The sequence below is a fragment of the Dermacentor variabilis genome, chromosome 2 (assembly GCF_050947875.1).
Source record: "Dermacentor variabilis isolate Ectoservices chromosome 2, ASM5094787v1, whole genome shotgun sequence".
Classification (NCBI taxonomy): Eukaryota; Metazoa; Arthropoda; class Arachnida; order Ixodida; family Ixodidae; genus Dermacentor; species Dermacentor variabilis.
In genome coordinates, this window is record NC_134569.1 from 100,793,047 (window position 1) to 100,809,620 (window position 16,574).

Consider the following 16,574-nt stretch of genomic DNA (forward strand, 5'->3'; position numbering starts at 1 on the left):
TATGCGAACTGGAACATAAAATTAACGCAGAACTAAAAAAAGAATATTTGTAAGTGGCTTTTCTTGATCAAATTAACAATTAACGTCACGAAGAAGAAGAAGAAGCACCGAGCAGTGCACACGTGGAAGCATCGGCTACGTTTCTTTTTCCATGCTCCGCTCGCCAATTTTGAAAGCACAGCCAGGTTTGAGTTAGCGCTAACCCAATGCATATGCGATAGAGGAGGGTGACTTTGGTTCTGTGTAGTGACTTAGGCAAGACCGGTATGGAGGAAGTTGCCTAAAACAACCTGTATCACTATTTTTGTGCCCTGAAAAGCCTCCTTCGTTGGCCTGAATTCCACGTGGGACGCGCAATGCTGCTATCATCCTGGTTGCCTGTTACACCGACGTGTATAAGTATGAACTGGAGAAATACAAGAAACAACGAAAAAGATTTTGACATATTTCACTGCAGTTTTTATAAATTGTGTACCCTAAAAGAAAAATAAAGCAAATACGACACCGTAATGAAGAAATAAAAAGATGTATCAAGATTCCATGAGCTACGTTAACTGACAAAACTCAAGGTATAATTTATTAAACATTGCATTGTTATATGCAGCATTTGTTAAATATTTTTGCTTAATAGTTGGCATACGTTGTAGCCGGGAAAAACTTTTGATTTTCTCCTGGTTAATATTCTTCGACTTGCACTTTAAAGAACTGTGATATCTGTTTCTACTACAATGCTACGGAGTTGTAAAACTTCTTACTCACTATTTTGAACAACTGCCGTCACTGGAAAATTCGTGCAAGATTCGGATAGCGTGAATTAAAGTATCTTCCCAAATAAGGTCAAGTTTTACTTCTTCGTTGAAATAAAGGAAGTTTCTTTTAAACCGGTGCAGCCAGCTGTCTGACAACATAACTGCTACGTTTCGCGCCCATGAGTATACAAGAGTACTCGGTAGAAGTGCCCCTCCTTATCTGTCGCTAGAAGACCCATTAAAATAACGCTTTCATGGAGTACTCGTCTTACTTTTCCAACCAGTTCGTTGTTAGAAGTCAGAGGGTGCTTCGAATCTTTCGATCCGGACAGGCCGAAAGTGAAAACTGACCCTTACAACCTTTACCGTCCCAACTCTGTCGAGTGAGGCCGGAGTGAGGTCGAGTGAGTGAGGCAGGACTTTTTAAGCGACTATCAGGCATTCTTCGGGATATCATTGGCCTTAGCGAGGTTAGAAGAATTAGTGAGGCTTACACAGTGCTGACTAACGGCCATGTCCTCTGCTATAGATGTCCCCCATGTAAGAAGCAATATGGTGTAGGATTTTAATCCATGACTACATAGCGGGTAACCTTGACGAATTCTGCAGCATCAATGAGAGGTTAGCTGTAGTCATCATCATCATCAGCAGCAGCCTGGTTACGCCCACTGCAGGGCAAAGGCCTCTCCCATACTTCTCCAACTATCCCGGTCATGTACTAATTGTGGCCATGTCGTCCCTGCAAACTTCTCAATCTCATCCACCCACCTAACTTTCTGCCGCCCCCTGCTTGACTTCCCTTCCCTTGGAATCTAGTTCGTAACACCTAATGACTATCGGTTAACTTCCCTCCTCATTACATGTCCTGCCCATGCCCATTTATTTTTCTTGATTTCAACTAAGATGTCATTAACTCGCGTTTGTTCCCTCACCCACTCTTCTCTTTTCTTATTCCTTAACGTTACACCTATCATTCTTCTTTCCATAGCTCGTCGCGTCGTCCTCAATTTAATTAAAACTCTTCTCGTAAGCCTGCAGGTTTCTTCCCCGTAGGTGAGTACTGGTAAGACAGAGCTATTATACACTTTCCTCTTGAGGGATAATGGCAACCTGCTGTTCATGATCTGAGAATGCCTGCCAAATGCACTCCAGCCCATTCTTATTCTTCTGATTATTTCCGTCTCATGATCCGGATCCGTGGTCACTACCTGCCCTAAGTAGATGTATTCCCTTACGACTTCCAGTGCCTCGCTACCTATTGTAAATTGCTGTTCTCTTCCGAGACTGTTAAACATTACTTTAGTTTTCTGCGGATTAATTTTTAGACCCAATCTTCTGCTTTGCCTCTCCAGGTAAGTGAGCATGCATTGCAGTTGGTCCCCTGAGTTACTAAGCAAGGCAATATCATCAGCGAATCGCAAGTTACTAAGATATTCTCCATCAACACTTATCCCCAATTCTTCCCAATCCAGGTCTCTGAATACCTCCTGTAAACAAGCTGTGAATAGCATTGGAGAGAACGTACCTCCCTGCCTGACGCCTTTCTTTATTGGGATTTTGTTGCTTTCATTATGGAGGACTACGGGGGCTGTGCAGCGGTAGTCATAAACAAACCTAAGAATAGGCATATATTAAATGTAGCACAAGTCTACGCTCCAACATCCAGTTATCATGATGACGAATTAGATGAGTTTTATGAAGATATTTAATTAGCAATGTCAAAAGTGCAAACTCGGTGCACTGTAGTAATTGGCGAATGCAATGCAAAAGTAGGGAAAAAGCAGGCTGGTGAAAAAGCAATTCGCAAGTGCCGCGTTGATTCAAGGAAAGCCAGAGGAGAGATGCTGGTAGAATTTGTGTAAAAGAATGAGCTGTGATTAATCAACGCCTTCTTCAGGAAGCGCAGCAACAGAAAGTAGACCTTGAAAATCCCTAATGGTGACACATGAAATGAAAAAGGTTTCATTGATTGTGCTCAACCCAGCACAGTGAAGGATGTCGAAGTGTTAGGTAAAGTGCAGTGATCCTAGGTTGGTGAGATCTAGGATTCACTTCAATTTGAAAGAGAAAGAGTAAAATTTGTCAGGAAGAAACAGGCCAACCTAGACGCATTAAGCGTAAAAGCAGACCAATTCATGCTGCTACTTCCAAACAAATATGCAAGCCTTAGAACAGAGGGATGAATATGACAGGTAATGGATGAAACAGTATCTAGGCTGGCTTCAAAGGCACTAATTGAAGTGGGAGGTAAGGCACCAAAACAACCTGTAGGCAAGCTGTTCCAAGTAACAAAGGACCTATTAAAGAAACGACAAAGAATGGCAGTGTCCAACTGAAGAGATAAGAGAGAACTTGCGGAACTGTCAAAACTGATCAACGAGGTGAAAATATAGGTTATTTGAAATTAGAACGTGAGAAATGAGAAAGCCGTAAGAAATGGAGATAGCTTCAAATTAGTGAGAAGGAAACTTTTCATAGAACAAACCAAGACGTATGCATTTAAAGATAAGCTGGGTAATATCAATCTCGAAGTTGTAGTAAAAGAAGTTGAAGAATTCTGTACTGACCTGTACAGTACCCAGAGGAGCCACGATATCTCCATTCGAAGCAGTTATGAACAGGTTGCAGAGATTCCTTGTGTAACTGTCCATGAGGTTAGAAAAATCTTGCAAGGCATGAAACGGGGGGAATCGGCAGGAGAAGATAAAATAACAGTCGATTTAGTTAAAGATGGTGGAGAGCTAATGCTTGAAAATCTAGCGGCCCTTTATACGAACTGTCTGTCGACTTCAGGAGTCCCAGAGAACTGGAAGAATGCCAACATTATACCAATCCACAAAAAAAGGAGACGATAAAGAATTAAAATTATAGGCCCTTTAGCTTACTTCCAGTAACATACAAATTATTCGCCACGATAATTTTCCATAGAATAAGGGCAACACTGGACTTTAGTCAACCACGGGAACAGGCTGGCTTCGGGAAGGGATAATCTACAATGAATTACATTCATGTAATTAATCAGGTAATCGAGAAATCCGCTGAATACAATCTGACTCTCTATATGGCTTTCATAGATTACGAAAAGGCATTTCATTCAAGAGATACCAGCAGACATAGAAACATTACGTTATCAAGAAGTACAACCCGCTTATGCAAATATCTTGGAAGAGATCTACAGAGATTCCACAACTACCTTAATTCCACAAAAGAAAAGTAGTCAAATACCAGGGGTAAGACAAGGAGACACAATCTCCCCTGTGTTATTCACCGTGTGCTTGGAAGAACTATTCAAGCTATTAAACTGCGAAGGCTTAAGAGTGAGGGTCAACGGCGAATATCTCAGCAACCTTCGCTTTGCAGATGACGTTGCCCTGTTCAGCAACACTGGAAATGAGTTACAACAAATGAGTGAGGACCTTAACAGACAGAGTGTCAGATGGTATTGAAGATTAATATACCGAAGACAAAGGTAATGATGAATAGCCGGGCAAGGATACAAGAATTCAGGATCTCCTGTCAGCCTCTAGAGTCTATGAAGAAGTACGTTTGCCTAGGTGAATAATTCACAGGAAACCCTGATGATGAAAAGGGAATTCACGGAAGAATAAAAATGGGTTAGAGCGTATACAATCGACACTGTCAGCTCCAGATTGGAAGCGTACCATTATCATTGAAGTGAACAATGAGTGCATTTTACCGGTACTGACATATGGGGCAGAGACATGGAGACTGACAAAGAAGCTGGAGAACAAGGATCTCGCAAAGAGCGATGAAACGAGGAATGTTAAGCATAATGTAAAGAGACAGGAAGAGATTGCCTTGGATCAGAGAGCGAACGGGTACAGCTTATATTCTAATTGACATCAAGAGAAAAAAATGGAGCTGGGCAGGTCATGTAATGCATAGCATTACGGACCATTACGTTTACAGAATGGGTACCAAGAGAAGGGAAGCACAGTCGAGGACGGCACAATATTAGGTGGGGTGATGTAATTAGTGAATTTGCTGGCGCTAGTTAGAATAGGTTGGCGCAGGAAAGGGGTCATTGGAGATCGCATATTGCCTTCGACCTGAAATGGACATAAAATAGGCTGATGATGAGTTACTCTCTTGCCACAGCCAATAATGTGTTTTTTCGAACAGAATTGTGCTCGCCTCTGGTGGTGAAGAGAATTCAAATTCTGCTCATTGACACTTACGAAGAGGGCCACATCAGTAATGTTCCACAGCAATTGCTTACTCTCGTGCGCAGAGGTAAGTCATCTTGCAGACATTGCTGGGAATAAGCGGTATGTAATGGCAATTGCAGTGATTTATCTAGTTGCGATGTGCACATTGATCGAAAGCTACCTGCTCCTCAGCAGTACGTATGTCGCGTGACCTACCCATTTAACAGCCGGAGGGAAACTGCAGCGCGCGCGTTCAACAGGAAGAGAGAGAAACGACGTCACTATTGGTGCAGCCAATCGCACGCCTCTCTTTATCTCTTGTTCTTTTTGCGCATGCACATGGCTTTGCGCCGGAGGAGTTTTCAGCATACAGTGGACAGACGGACTGACGGACGAAGGGGCTAGCCATTTGCAGCTTGGCTGTAATATCATTTCTGTCGTTATGTTTGATTAATAGTTATGTGTTACATTGTGATAGACTTGTACGTGGATTGAATGTTCTAAAATAGATATTTACAAGGTTCCTTATTTAGTCAACTATATAGGAACACACCGCTACAACTGCCTAGCCTAAATGTTTTGGATACATATGTACTCATATGGTTGTTCATAGACACATGTTGCGTATATTATCCCGATCATTGTATAGTGCGGTGAGTTGTGCCCCTTTGTTTTCCTTTACTTCCTGTGCAGTGTCATTCATTAAACGCAACCTAATTTCCTGTCATGGCTCTTACTTGTTATTGTTTGATGCAGTTATAGATATCACTAAACTACTTGATAAACTTGTTCCCGCGTTCCTTTCCCTTTCTTCTTTTTTCGCATTTGTGTACATAAAGCACAGTTAGATGCAATAGCGAGCTAATTATTTCTTGGCAACGGAAGTGACTATTGTAAACAAAAAAAGCCCTCCTAATTGACTAGGTAGCAAATACCACTATTAGCTTTTGGTTAGTAACAGACGCGACCTTTCTACAGCGTCCGAGGAAGTTTTCGTGTCATTGTATAAGCAAAAAACTCCCCATACGTGGGTCAATCCTGAGGATAGTGCAATGCCAGACCAAACCGCGGCGGAGCTGAAGCAGGCGTTAAGCACTCCTTATGCGTGGGCCGATCCCGAAGATTGGGCAATCCCGGGCCGACCCGCGGCGGTAGTGAAGCAGGCGTCAAGCACTCCCCGTACGTGGACCGATCCCGAAGATAGGGCAATGCCGGGGCGACCCACGGCGGAGGTGAAGCAAGCGTTAAGAACTCCTCATACGTGGGCCGATCCCGAAGATAGTGCAATGCCGGGCCGAGCCGCAGCGGAGATGAGGAAGCCGTTGAGCACACCCCATACGTGGGCCAATCCCGAAGACAGTGCAATGCCGAGCCGACCCGCGGCGAAGGTGAAGCAGGCGTTAAGCACTCCCCGTACGTGGGCCGATCCCGAAGATAATGCAATGCCGGGTAGAACCGCGGCGGAGGTGAAGCAGGCGTTAAGCACTCCCCATACGTGGGCCGATCCCGAAGATAGTACAATGCCGGGCCGATGCGCGGCGGAAGTGAAGCAGGCGTTAAGCACTCACCATATGTGGGCCTATACCGAAGAGAGTGCTATGCCGGGCCGACCCGCGGCGGTGGTGCAGTTCGCCATTGAGGGGCCCACATACACAGCTTCGCTGGTCATCCTTCTTCACAAAGTGGAAGGACTCTGAGTTGTTTGCTAAGAATGAGACTGTCAGCTTATTGGCACTTAGAAACTCCCTTCATAAGCTGCGCGAGAAAGACTGATATCTTACGTAGACTATCGCATGTCCAAGCACCTAAATAATTAATAAGACATGACAAACCGATGATATTTTTATGTGTTTCCAGTCTTCCTCCCCATGCCAAACAGATGATGGAACCTGCATGTACACTCAAGGTTCCATGCATGATGTGTCTCGGAACATTATTTCGAAGCGGGTAAGCCCATGACGTCGAATAGTAAATGTGCGCGACAAATATTTTAGTTCGCATTAAAGAAAGGCCGTAGATGTTTACTGGAAATATGTGCGTGCTCATTGGAAACTTAGAGGGTGGTACAGCACACGTATCTCTTACTCCCTCTAATTGATGCATTCGAATACATCGGCATCCTTAATAGGGCCCCTTTACCACATCCGCAGGCATTGAATTTTACAAAATAATAATTAAAGACATTTCTTACCATTACAGATTCAGCAGGTTGCATTTACGAAGTGCAACTTAACTTGAAATTTCCGACCTCTAGTCTGCTCCTCAGGAGTGTATACAAAGTTTTCAAAACGCTGCAGGCTGATGATGAAAACTCCCATTTCACTTAACTATGAATGATTGGAAGAGTCGATACCAAAATCGAGCTCGCAGATAACGCATACTACGTGCATTCCCAGAGAACAGGTTCCGCCCTTTTGTGTCCATTGTCGGCGTGAACGTGTTGCACTTTTCTCTTCAGGCGTGACCTTGGCTCGGAAATTGCGAAGGTATGTTAGCTATCCTCACACGCGCAAAATATAGCCTCTGTCATTTACAGAGACAGTTTGCATTGCTTTTAGCTGTATGCAGATTATCTGCAGCTGTCAAATCCATCATTTTTCGGTCTTTCTTATAGGTCTGTTAAATGTCCCAGATTCATCGTGTGGAACAACCTAGTAGCATCATAATCTTGAAGCTGTAAAAGCATATTAGGAACGTGCTCGGGAAGCCCTGAGTGTTTTCACTTCGGGCAAACATTTCATATGTGATTTTTAAATGTTACACCATGTATCTCGCTCTTTTACCCTAGTGATTACGGCAATTATGTATTTGTCACTGCCCGTCAGTGCAACAAGAGGAATTCCGAAGAGAACGGCTAAAATATTTTGTCTCCGTCCAACCGTTTCCAGATGATTGAGAAACAACGCCATGTATGGTCACGCATTACAAACTCTTTAGGTTGTAAGTTTCTCTACATATTGGTCCTTCTTTTTCCGGCGGCAGTTATGTTGCAAGTGTTGGACCAATCGAACTGGCAACAAGTACAAGTTCAGTTTTTATTGCTTTATGTCATAACCCTTCAAAAGAGCAGTGAATCCCGATCAGGTATTAAAGTAGAGCATTTAAGCTATCGTCTAATGGACAAGTACGCTATATCTATAGAAATGTTAAAAGATTACCAGATTCCTTCGGTATTAGGACTCTGTTACTTGATCACAATTGTTTGCTAAATGCACTCATATTTACTGATCCGTATAATTGTCAATATTGACTCAAACCTGATATTTTTGTGCTTGTTGAGAACTTCACGGCATTTCTATCAAACGTGTTGTTAAGCTTCACTTTTTGTTCGGAATTTTAATGCCTAACGCGTTTGCTAGTATGATTGACTGGTTAAATTCTGCACTATATAGCATGGTTCATCATACAGGACGGTGTTATTTTGCAGACAATGGTGACTGGGAGTCCACTTACAATCTTGAAAAAATATCATTCCCCAATTTCTTCGAAAAAAATATTTTGCATTTTTCTACCATTGATAACCAGCAAAAAAATTAAGGTTTTTTCAGTGACCTACTTCATGATATTCGTGTTCCCAAGCATACAGAGCCCGATGCCTTCTTTCTCTGCGACCTGCGGGACATAGCCAACAAGGTCGACCTCTGGAGAGAATGTCTGCCAAGGGTTGTGCCCTATTACGGTGAGCTACTGTTTCCTTTTTCGATCTTTGAGACCGTGATATCTTTGATATTGCCATAGTGTTGATAGAGACAGTTCGAAGTACATTTTCGCCATTGCGGTCGCCATCGCCCTGTGTTCCCATATAAAGTCCAATTGCGAGGGCAATGAGCCTAACTAGCTGTTGTGCCCCAGGTGCGATATTGCCGCTAGGGGTAGCATTTAGGCCCCGAATCGACGTGGCACACGGATGAGTACGGCCGGTAGTAGGAATGAAGGAAAAGTGGCTCATTTTACATTACTTCACAGGCTCCAGAAACGGAAGCCCATTCCATGTTGGAGCATATTATACGTCTGATCTCACGTCAGGATACGTCAGCACACTCCCGCTGCACCAAAGGGCTCCGCTTTTAAATCCATCGTTTTCCGAGGAGACTAGAATAGGGAATCTTATGACTGTACCTCGGCCAATCACAATCGTCGAATCGGTTGTCAGATCCTTCCCATGGAGTCGGACTTATCGACGGCTCCGCCTCCTGTGTTGCCCCGTCGCGGGGGGCGTCTCCTCTCGCATCCCACCTGCCCGGCCGTGGCTTCCCGTGGCAGCCGCGTGGTCAAGCGCATACGCGGTCCGCGCCGTTCATGGGAGATTATCCACCACGAGTGCAAGGGCTTAGTGCAAGGAAAAATGTTTGGTGGGTTCATGCCCACTCCCTTTCTACGCCTATAGATGGTTAGCTGAAGGTGATTATCAAATTTGCGAAGACGATGCACAATTTAGATTGTGAAGCACGCAGTAGCAGGAAATTTTTGGTTTGGGACAAGCACATACGCTGCCAGCTCACAGTCTGTGCTACTCATGATACTAGCATTGTGATAGTAAGTGCTCACGTCATCGACTGAGACGTCCTTATGTTTCTCGGTGTGCGAGTGCCACCATGCCGGTTCAGTTAGTAAGTGGAGAGAGAGAGAGAAGGGAAGGGAAGAAGGAAACGCAGGGAGGTTAACCAGGCTGAATCCAGTTTGCTACCCTACACATGGGGAGGGGAATGGGGAGTGAAAGAGAGAGAGAACGTAGGTGCAGGAGTCGTGCACTCAAGTCTGTTGCCCTTAAGTAGCGAAAAAGCGCTCGAACTGCTTTCTGGGCTAATGAACTGCGAGGCCAGGCTCCCAAGATCTTCGCTTCCGTAAATGGCCCGTCATCCAGTCTATTTAAGGCACACTGGAGAGTCTCACGTTGATTATTGAAGCGAGAACAGTGGCACAGAAGGTGACTGATGGTCTGAATGCTACTCCTACCCACAGTGACACAGCAGTGTTGCGTCAGGTCGTGGAAGGTTCGCTGGTAATTTAAGTTTCAGTGATGGGTCGAGGCTGTAAAAACGACAGTTGGAGTTCTGTGGTGTATGCCAGTAACCTAACGTGATGGTACGAGCGAGACTGCGAAGCTCTCTTGCAGCGTGGACTCTCGATAAAGGTAAAAGGAGTGCCAGTGAGCCAGCCTGGGCTCGTCGGGCAGGGTCATCGGCGAGGTGATTACCAACGATGCCACAATGCCCCGGCAGCCACTGAAATATGATATCATGTCCTCGTTCAGAAGCGCAATGGCAGGTTTCGTTGATTTGTGACACCACCTGTTCATAATTGCCACGTCGTAAACTTTGCAAGCTCTGGAGGGCTGCTTTCGAGTCACAAAATATTGTCCACTTGTTGGGTGGTTCTTTTTCAATGTATTCTACAGCAGCGCGAACAGCGGCCAGTTCGGAACCTGTAGATGTCGTTACGTGTGAAGTCTTAAACTTGATGATGACCGATTGAGATGGTGGAACAACGGCGCCCGTAGAATTTTCCGAGACGGAACCAACCGTGTAAACATGGATTTCGTTAGCGTGTGAACAATGCAAAAGTTCCTATGTGATCTGCTTAAGAGCCGCGGTGGTCAGGCTAGCTTTCTTCACTATTCCTGGAACAGCAAGGTACACAGGAGGCTTTTTCAAGGACCACATAGGGGACGGCGTTCTTGTTGTGGGTGAGTGCCTCAAAGACAAAGAGTGCCGGTCAGCCGCAATTGATCTGGAGAACGCTGCCTTGGGTCTTTTCTCAGGCAAGCGAGCGAGATGGTGGTCAGGGACTGGATATATGGCGAACATGCGCCAGGAGTGCGTCAATAGCTATATAGGTCATTATTGGGTGGTCCCTCGCGGTGGCAATTGTTGCCACGGGTGAAGCATTTCGAGGTAGCCCCAGCCCCAGACATGTTCGAAGGGCTTGACCTTGAATGCTCTGTAGGACATTGTAGGACATTGGACAGCACTGGTGTGCTGTATCGCAAGTATCCTAGGATCAGCGTCCTGTATAGTTGAAGCATACATGCCACGGATATGCCCCACTTTTTACCGGCAAGAAACCTTAGTATATGGGAGATAAAAGTAAGCCTATTCTTCAAGTATGAGATGTGGGGGCTCCATGAAAGGTTTCTGTCTATAATAACGCCTAGGAATCGGTGAGTTTTTGTGTAGGAAATTGGTTGGTTGTCAATAGAAATGCGGTACCAGGTCATAGGCTTGTGGGCAAAAACAACTAAGGCGCACTTTTCGGTCGAAATGCTGACGCCTTGAGCACGCAGGGACGATGATGTTAGGGTAACTGCTTTTTGGAGCCGTGCACGCACCTAGAGACGTGTAACTGCCGAGGCCCATATGCATATGTCGTCAGCATAAATGGAAAGGTTTACTGTATGTGGTAGAACGTCGGCAAGTCGAAGGATTGCAAGGTTGAACAAAGTGGGGCTAAGAACCCCACCCTAAGGGACGCCACGGCAAGTGTAATGGTCAGTGGTTCGGCCATCTCCACTGTGCACAAAGAAGGATCTTTTGAATAGATAGCTCCGAATCCACCGAAACATGCGTGCACCAATTCCATTATTTTCCAGGGCATCAAGGATAGCTTCATGCGTTACTTTATCAAAGGCGCTTTTCACGTCGAGGTATAGTGCAACCGATATACGCTTGTGGTGTTTTTATTGTTGTACCGACGTGACGAGGTCGATGACGTTGTCAATAGAGGAACGGCCTCTTCTAAAACCAGCCATGGCTTCGGGGTATATGTTGTAGCGCTCAAGATACCACTCTAGGCGGGTGAGGATCATTCTTTCCATGAACTTCCCAACACAGCTGGGCAGCGCAATGGGTCGGTAAGACGCTAGGTCAAGTGGCGACTTTCCAGGCTTCAGGAGTGGTATCAAGCGGCTGGACTTCCACCGCTCAGGAACGACGCCATCATTCCATGACTGGTTATAACATTCCAGAAGTCTGCTTCGGCCATCTTCACCTAGGTGGCATAAAGCAGCGTAGGTGACGCCGTCTGGTCCTGGCGACGATGAGCGCCTGCACGTGGCCAAAGTAGCGTCCAATTCCTCAAGTGTGAAGGACACATTCAAATCTGGGGAGTGTGTCGCAGGAACCTCACCCAGAATTTCGATATTGATGGTGACTACACTGCCTGCAATCTTCACACAGAAATCTTCGGCTATATCGACCTGTGAGCGGCCTTGATGGAGGGCTAGGGCTGAGAATGGGTGTCGTTGCTGTGGAGACGAGCCAAGGCCGCGCACCGTCCTCCATATGATAGACAGTGGCTTGCGGGTGTCAAGTGATTCGCAGAACATCTTCCAACGTTGTTCCTCCAGCCTGTCCATACGACGTCGAATTTTCTTCTGTATACGTCGAGCGACTCTAAGGTTATGAATTGACTTCGTGCTCCTGTATCGCCTTTCGACCCTTCTGCGAATCGTTCGAAGTCGCTCAAGTCTCATGTCAAAATCCGCACGTTTTGTAGCTGATGTAAATGTGTACTTAGACGGTTCCAGTACACTTGTAATAAGGTTCTCAATGGTGCCGGTAAATCCTTCTTTGCATGCCTCTTCCACCTATGTCTTATACGTTGACCACCTCATCATATATACTCGTCGGGAAGTAGAAAAGGAGAAGCTTCCAAATCCAGTGATACTTAGATAGGTGGGAATATGGTCACTGCCATGAGTCTCGATGTCAGCGAACCATCGAACATATTGACCAAGTTGCCGTGACACCAAGGTCAAATCTAAGCAACTGCTATAGCTCGAACCACGCAAGTACGTCGGACTGCCATCGTTCATAATGCTGAGTTCATGGTCGGAAGCAAATTTTGTAAGTTTCCGGCCCCTGGAATATATTCTGGTGCTTCCCCAAGCCAAGTGATGAGTATTAAAGTCTCCCGTGATAATCCAAGGTCCAGAAGTCGCCGTCAGGATGTCTCGCAGTCGGTCGCCGTCGAACCGACTATATGGCGAGATGTAGGCGCCGATAAGGGTAAAGGCCATTTTATTCTTTGTAATGCGGAGACACACATATTGGTTTCCATCATGAGGCTGCACCGAGTGGGGAATGTAAGTCAGTTCTGTATGGATGTAAGCAATTACTTTGCTGGATTGCCCGCACGTCGACGCCATAAAGCATTCGTATCCAGAGACTCTTAGCGCTTTTGACACGTTCGGTTCGCATATACCACTGCAGGAAATCGGTTCGTAAAAACGTATTGGCGGAAACATGAAATCGGTGATTTAAGTCCTCTGGCATTCCACTGGAAAATCGTCGCGCTCCGCATTTCATCACGGAGTGAAGGCAGTGGAAGAGCCATTGTGCTTACGCGAGATTTGCAAGCACTGGGCTCAGGGCATCCAACACTTGCACTGCGCTTCGTGCTGTTGGCGTATTCGAGTTGCCCACAAACGTGCGAATCGCATTTATCAAAGACTTGAGCATTGTTACAATTGGCGGTCATGCTCTGTCAGATCATCTGGTTGAGGGGGGAGCATTGCGGTGCCTCTCCTTGTAGGGGTTTTTCCACAGTGCTTATCCTTGGCAGTGGTGGCCATTCTTCATCCACGGCATTCTTTTCAGCTGCTCTGTCAGCTATACGCGGATTGGACACATTCTGCACTGGGGTTGGAGCAGATTCAACTGCAAGAGGCTTTGCGGCACGCGTATTCTTTGTGCGGAGAGAAGAATTCCTTGATGAGCGTCTGCGACGAGAACGACGTCGCCTGACGTCAGCAGCTGCTTCACAATGAGTCGACCGGTCCCTCCCCATTTTCTTCAAGATGTAGAGTTCTCGCTTAACTCTAGGACATTCTTTTGATGAGGCATCGTGAGGCCCTTGACTGTTCGGACACTTATAAGTTTTTGCCTGGCAGTTGCCGGCAGAGTGTTGTACTGCACAGCGGGAACATATAGCAGACTTTCCACAGGCGGCGCTCACGTGACCGAATTTCTGGAAGTTTCTGCACTGAAGCGGCTTGGGAACAAAGGGTGGGACAGCATGTAGGAAATTGCCTACCTGCAAATGCGATGGAAGGCAGTCACCTTTAAAGACAATTTTCAAGCATCTGGAAGTTCCGAGACGGGCCACCTGCGGTATGTTGGTCCCATGATTGGCAGGCTTTATGAAAAGTGGTAAATGCTCGCCTGAGATGGCCGCATCAATGTCATATATGACGCCTCTAGTAGCCTCTTTTCCCATCGGGATGATGGCACGGATGTTCATACCACCGAGAACAGTGACAGCTCGCAGAGAATCTAACGCCGACGCTTGGGCGACGTCTACCGCGACAACACTCTTCCGACGGTTGACTCATACGTCCTGAATGCCATTTGGCAACACTCTCTCGAGTTCAACCGATGCAACTTGCCTGTTGAGGAACCTCATGTTGTCCGAGGGTAGCACAGGTAAGAAAAGGAAAAGAAAAGGACGTTCAATGAAATTGATATGGCCTGCACTCTAAGAACAGTTTACACCCTTTGGCCTGCCCCTTCTGCCACACAAAAATAATCGTCATCTGCCTTGATGCGTTTCCTTTCTTTTTCGCTGCGAGCCCAGAACTTTCCAGTAACGAATGGCACGCGCGTTTTCAGAAGGGGCACTCCAAAGGGTGTAAACTGTTCTATGCTGATAACGCGCGTGCCATTCGTTACTGGAAAGTTCTGGGCTCGCAGCGATAAAGAAAGGAAACGCATCAAGGCAGATGACGATTATTTTTGTGTGGCAGAAGGGGCAAGCCAGAGGGTGTAAACTGTTCTTAGAGTGTAGGAGAAATATCCGCCTTATTTAGCGTAGTTGTTTATCTCGTGTTTGTTTATTGTAGTTTATTTTGTGTAGTATTTAGTTAGTTGGTCATTTCGTGTAGTGATTGCTAAAAATATGAATGCAGCACCTTTCGCGCAAATCTACGACATTTCTTTTCACTCTGGAAGTATTTGATACGCTAACATGCGGCCCCATGAACTGTTCAAAGATAGTAAATTATCTTTTTTTTTGCTAACTGTGGAGGGCTAACCACCGAGTGAAAGCACCAAGTATGGCGCTATCTGTGACCTTTATACTTTCGGCGATCTGCCTAGAAACAGAGCCTTCCAGCTCTCCTTACTTGCAGCTTTCTCAGAATTGTGCCGTTACGTCAAGCCCTACTTGTTTATCGCTTGAAATTTAGAAACATGCAATTATCAGCGGGATTCCACATTTTCTGAGAAAAGCGTAAGGCCGAAATTTCAAGTAAAAGTCCGTTCTCTCTCATCCTCAAAGCTGCCAGTCTCCAGGCCAGCAAATACGACGTCGTAGTTCTCTCATACCGTTCCACAAGTCCCTTTCAGGGCATAAAAGTCCAGAAGCAACCAAACGAACGACAGCATTTCAGTGAAAAGAAGACTATGCAGGCAGCATGGGAAAGCTGGGGCGAATTTTTTATCGAGGCAGAAAACCGAAAGTGGGAGCGTGGCGTCTGGTGTAGGTGTGACATAGTTCTTTGATCCAATGTGGAAGAAGGCTGGAGGAGTAAGGGGTAGAGTTATTTTTTGTCTAAAAACGCAGTGTACCTATGTTTTCTCATTCAAACTCATTTGCAGCTATCAAGTCCTGTCGAGACCCAGTGGTATTAAACATCCTCAACAATCTAGGCGTCAGCTTCGACTGCAGCAACAAGGTATGCGAAATTAACAATGGCGTCTCTCGCATTCGTTTATAAAAGCAAGTATAACTGTTTGAAATGGCAGAAAGCACTAGTGCCGGAAATAATTATTGCATTTAATTGTTGACAAACTTCGTTTAAATTTAGAGTGACAGTATGCTAAGGGTGTCTTTTATATTTGTGTTGTATTATATTGCTAAGAGTGTCTTATATTTATATTGTATTATCTTTTTTTACTGATATTTGCTTTTTCAATGCATCGATTATTAACTCTTAAACTATTAGTTACCTCACTAGGACAGAGAAGAGATGCCCTCAAAAATATTATATTTGAATAGGTGCTACACTCTACTCACTAACTTTTCGAGGTTCTTACCGGGTAAAACTTCTATTCGTGTATTAGAATAAGTATATAGATTTTGAAATGCGAAAGATACTGCATACTGCATTGGAATGGTAAAATGTGATTGGAAAGAGCAGCTTAGGTGCCGTTGGTTTTAGTTCTTTCGCTTCTGCTTTACTGTGGACTGCTAAACAATGAAATTCATGAGCGTTGGGACGAAACAGTCGGGGCATAACAAGCGGCACTGCATGTGCTATGACCTTTTTTTTCGTATATGGCTGAAGAAGTACAACTTAATTTTAATTATAATTGTTACCTGAAAGCACAGTAGGAAAACTATTTACAGGGTACATTTACGAGGGTAGCAAAAACTGGTCAACCTGGAAGTCAGCCACCATCAAGCAAAGCACATCGTCGTCATCAGTTCAGGCAGTCACCACTTATGGGCACGTTCCACTAAATCCAAGGGTCGATATCATCTTCCTCAAGGAGCACATAGAAATATCTAAAAGGCACACCTGTTGTATACTATGAGGCACAAGCTGGAACAAATGGTTCCAGAAACCAAACCGGTAACAATAGGTGTGTCATGGTGCCTTGTCTTAAAGCAAAACACCACCCCAGAAGAAGAAAAGACAGCAACATGATAAATTGTA

General features: G+C 45.3%; 1 protein-coding gene across 1 annotated transcript in view; it reads left to right on the plus strand.

Moving 5' to 3' along the window:
* Positions 1-4,896: 4,896 nt before the first annotated feature.
* Positions 4,897-16,574, plus strand: part of LOC142570912 (ornithine decarboxylase-like) — a 38,333-nt gene continuing 26,655 nt past the window's right edge. Inside the window, exons 1-4 of the mRNA XM_075679212.1 lie at positions 4,897-5,003; positions 6,776-6,865; positions 8,498-8,597; positions 15,514-15,590. Of these exons, the coding sequence (XP_075535327.1) occupies positions 4,968-5,003; positions 6,776-6,865; positions 8,498-8,597; positions 15,514-15,590 (303 nt within the window). The 5' untranslated portion in view covers positions 4,897-4,967. The remainder of the gene's footprint in view (positions 5,004-6,775; positions 6,866-8,497; positions 8,598-15,513; positions 15,591-16,574) is intronic.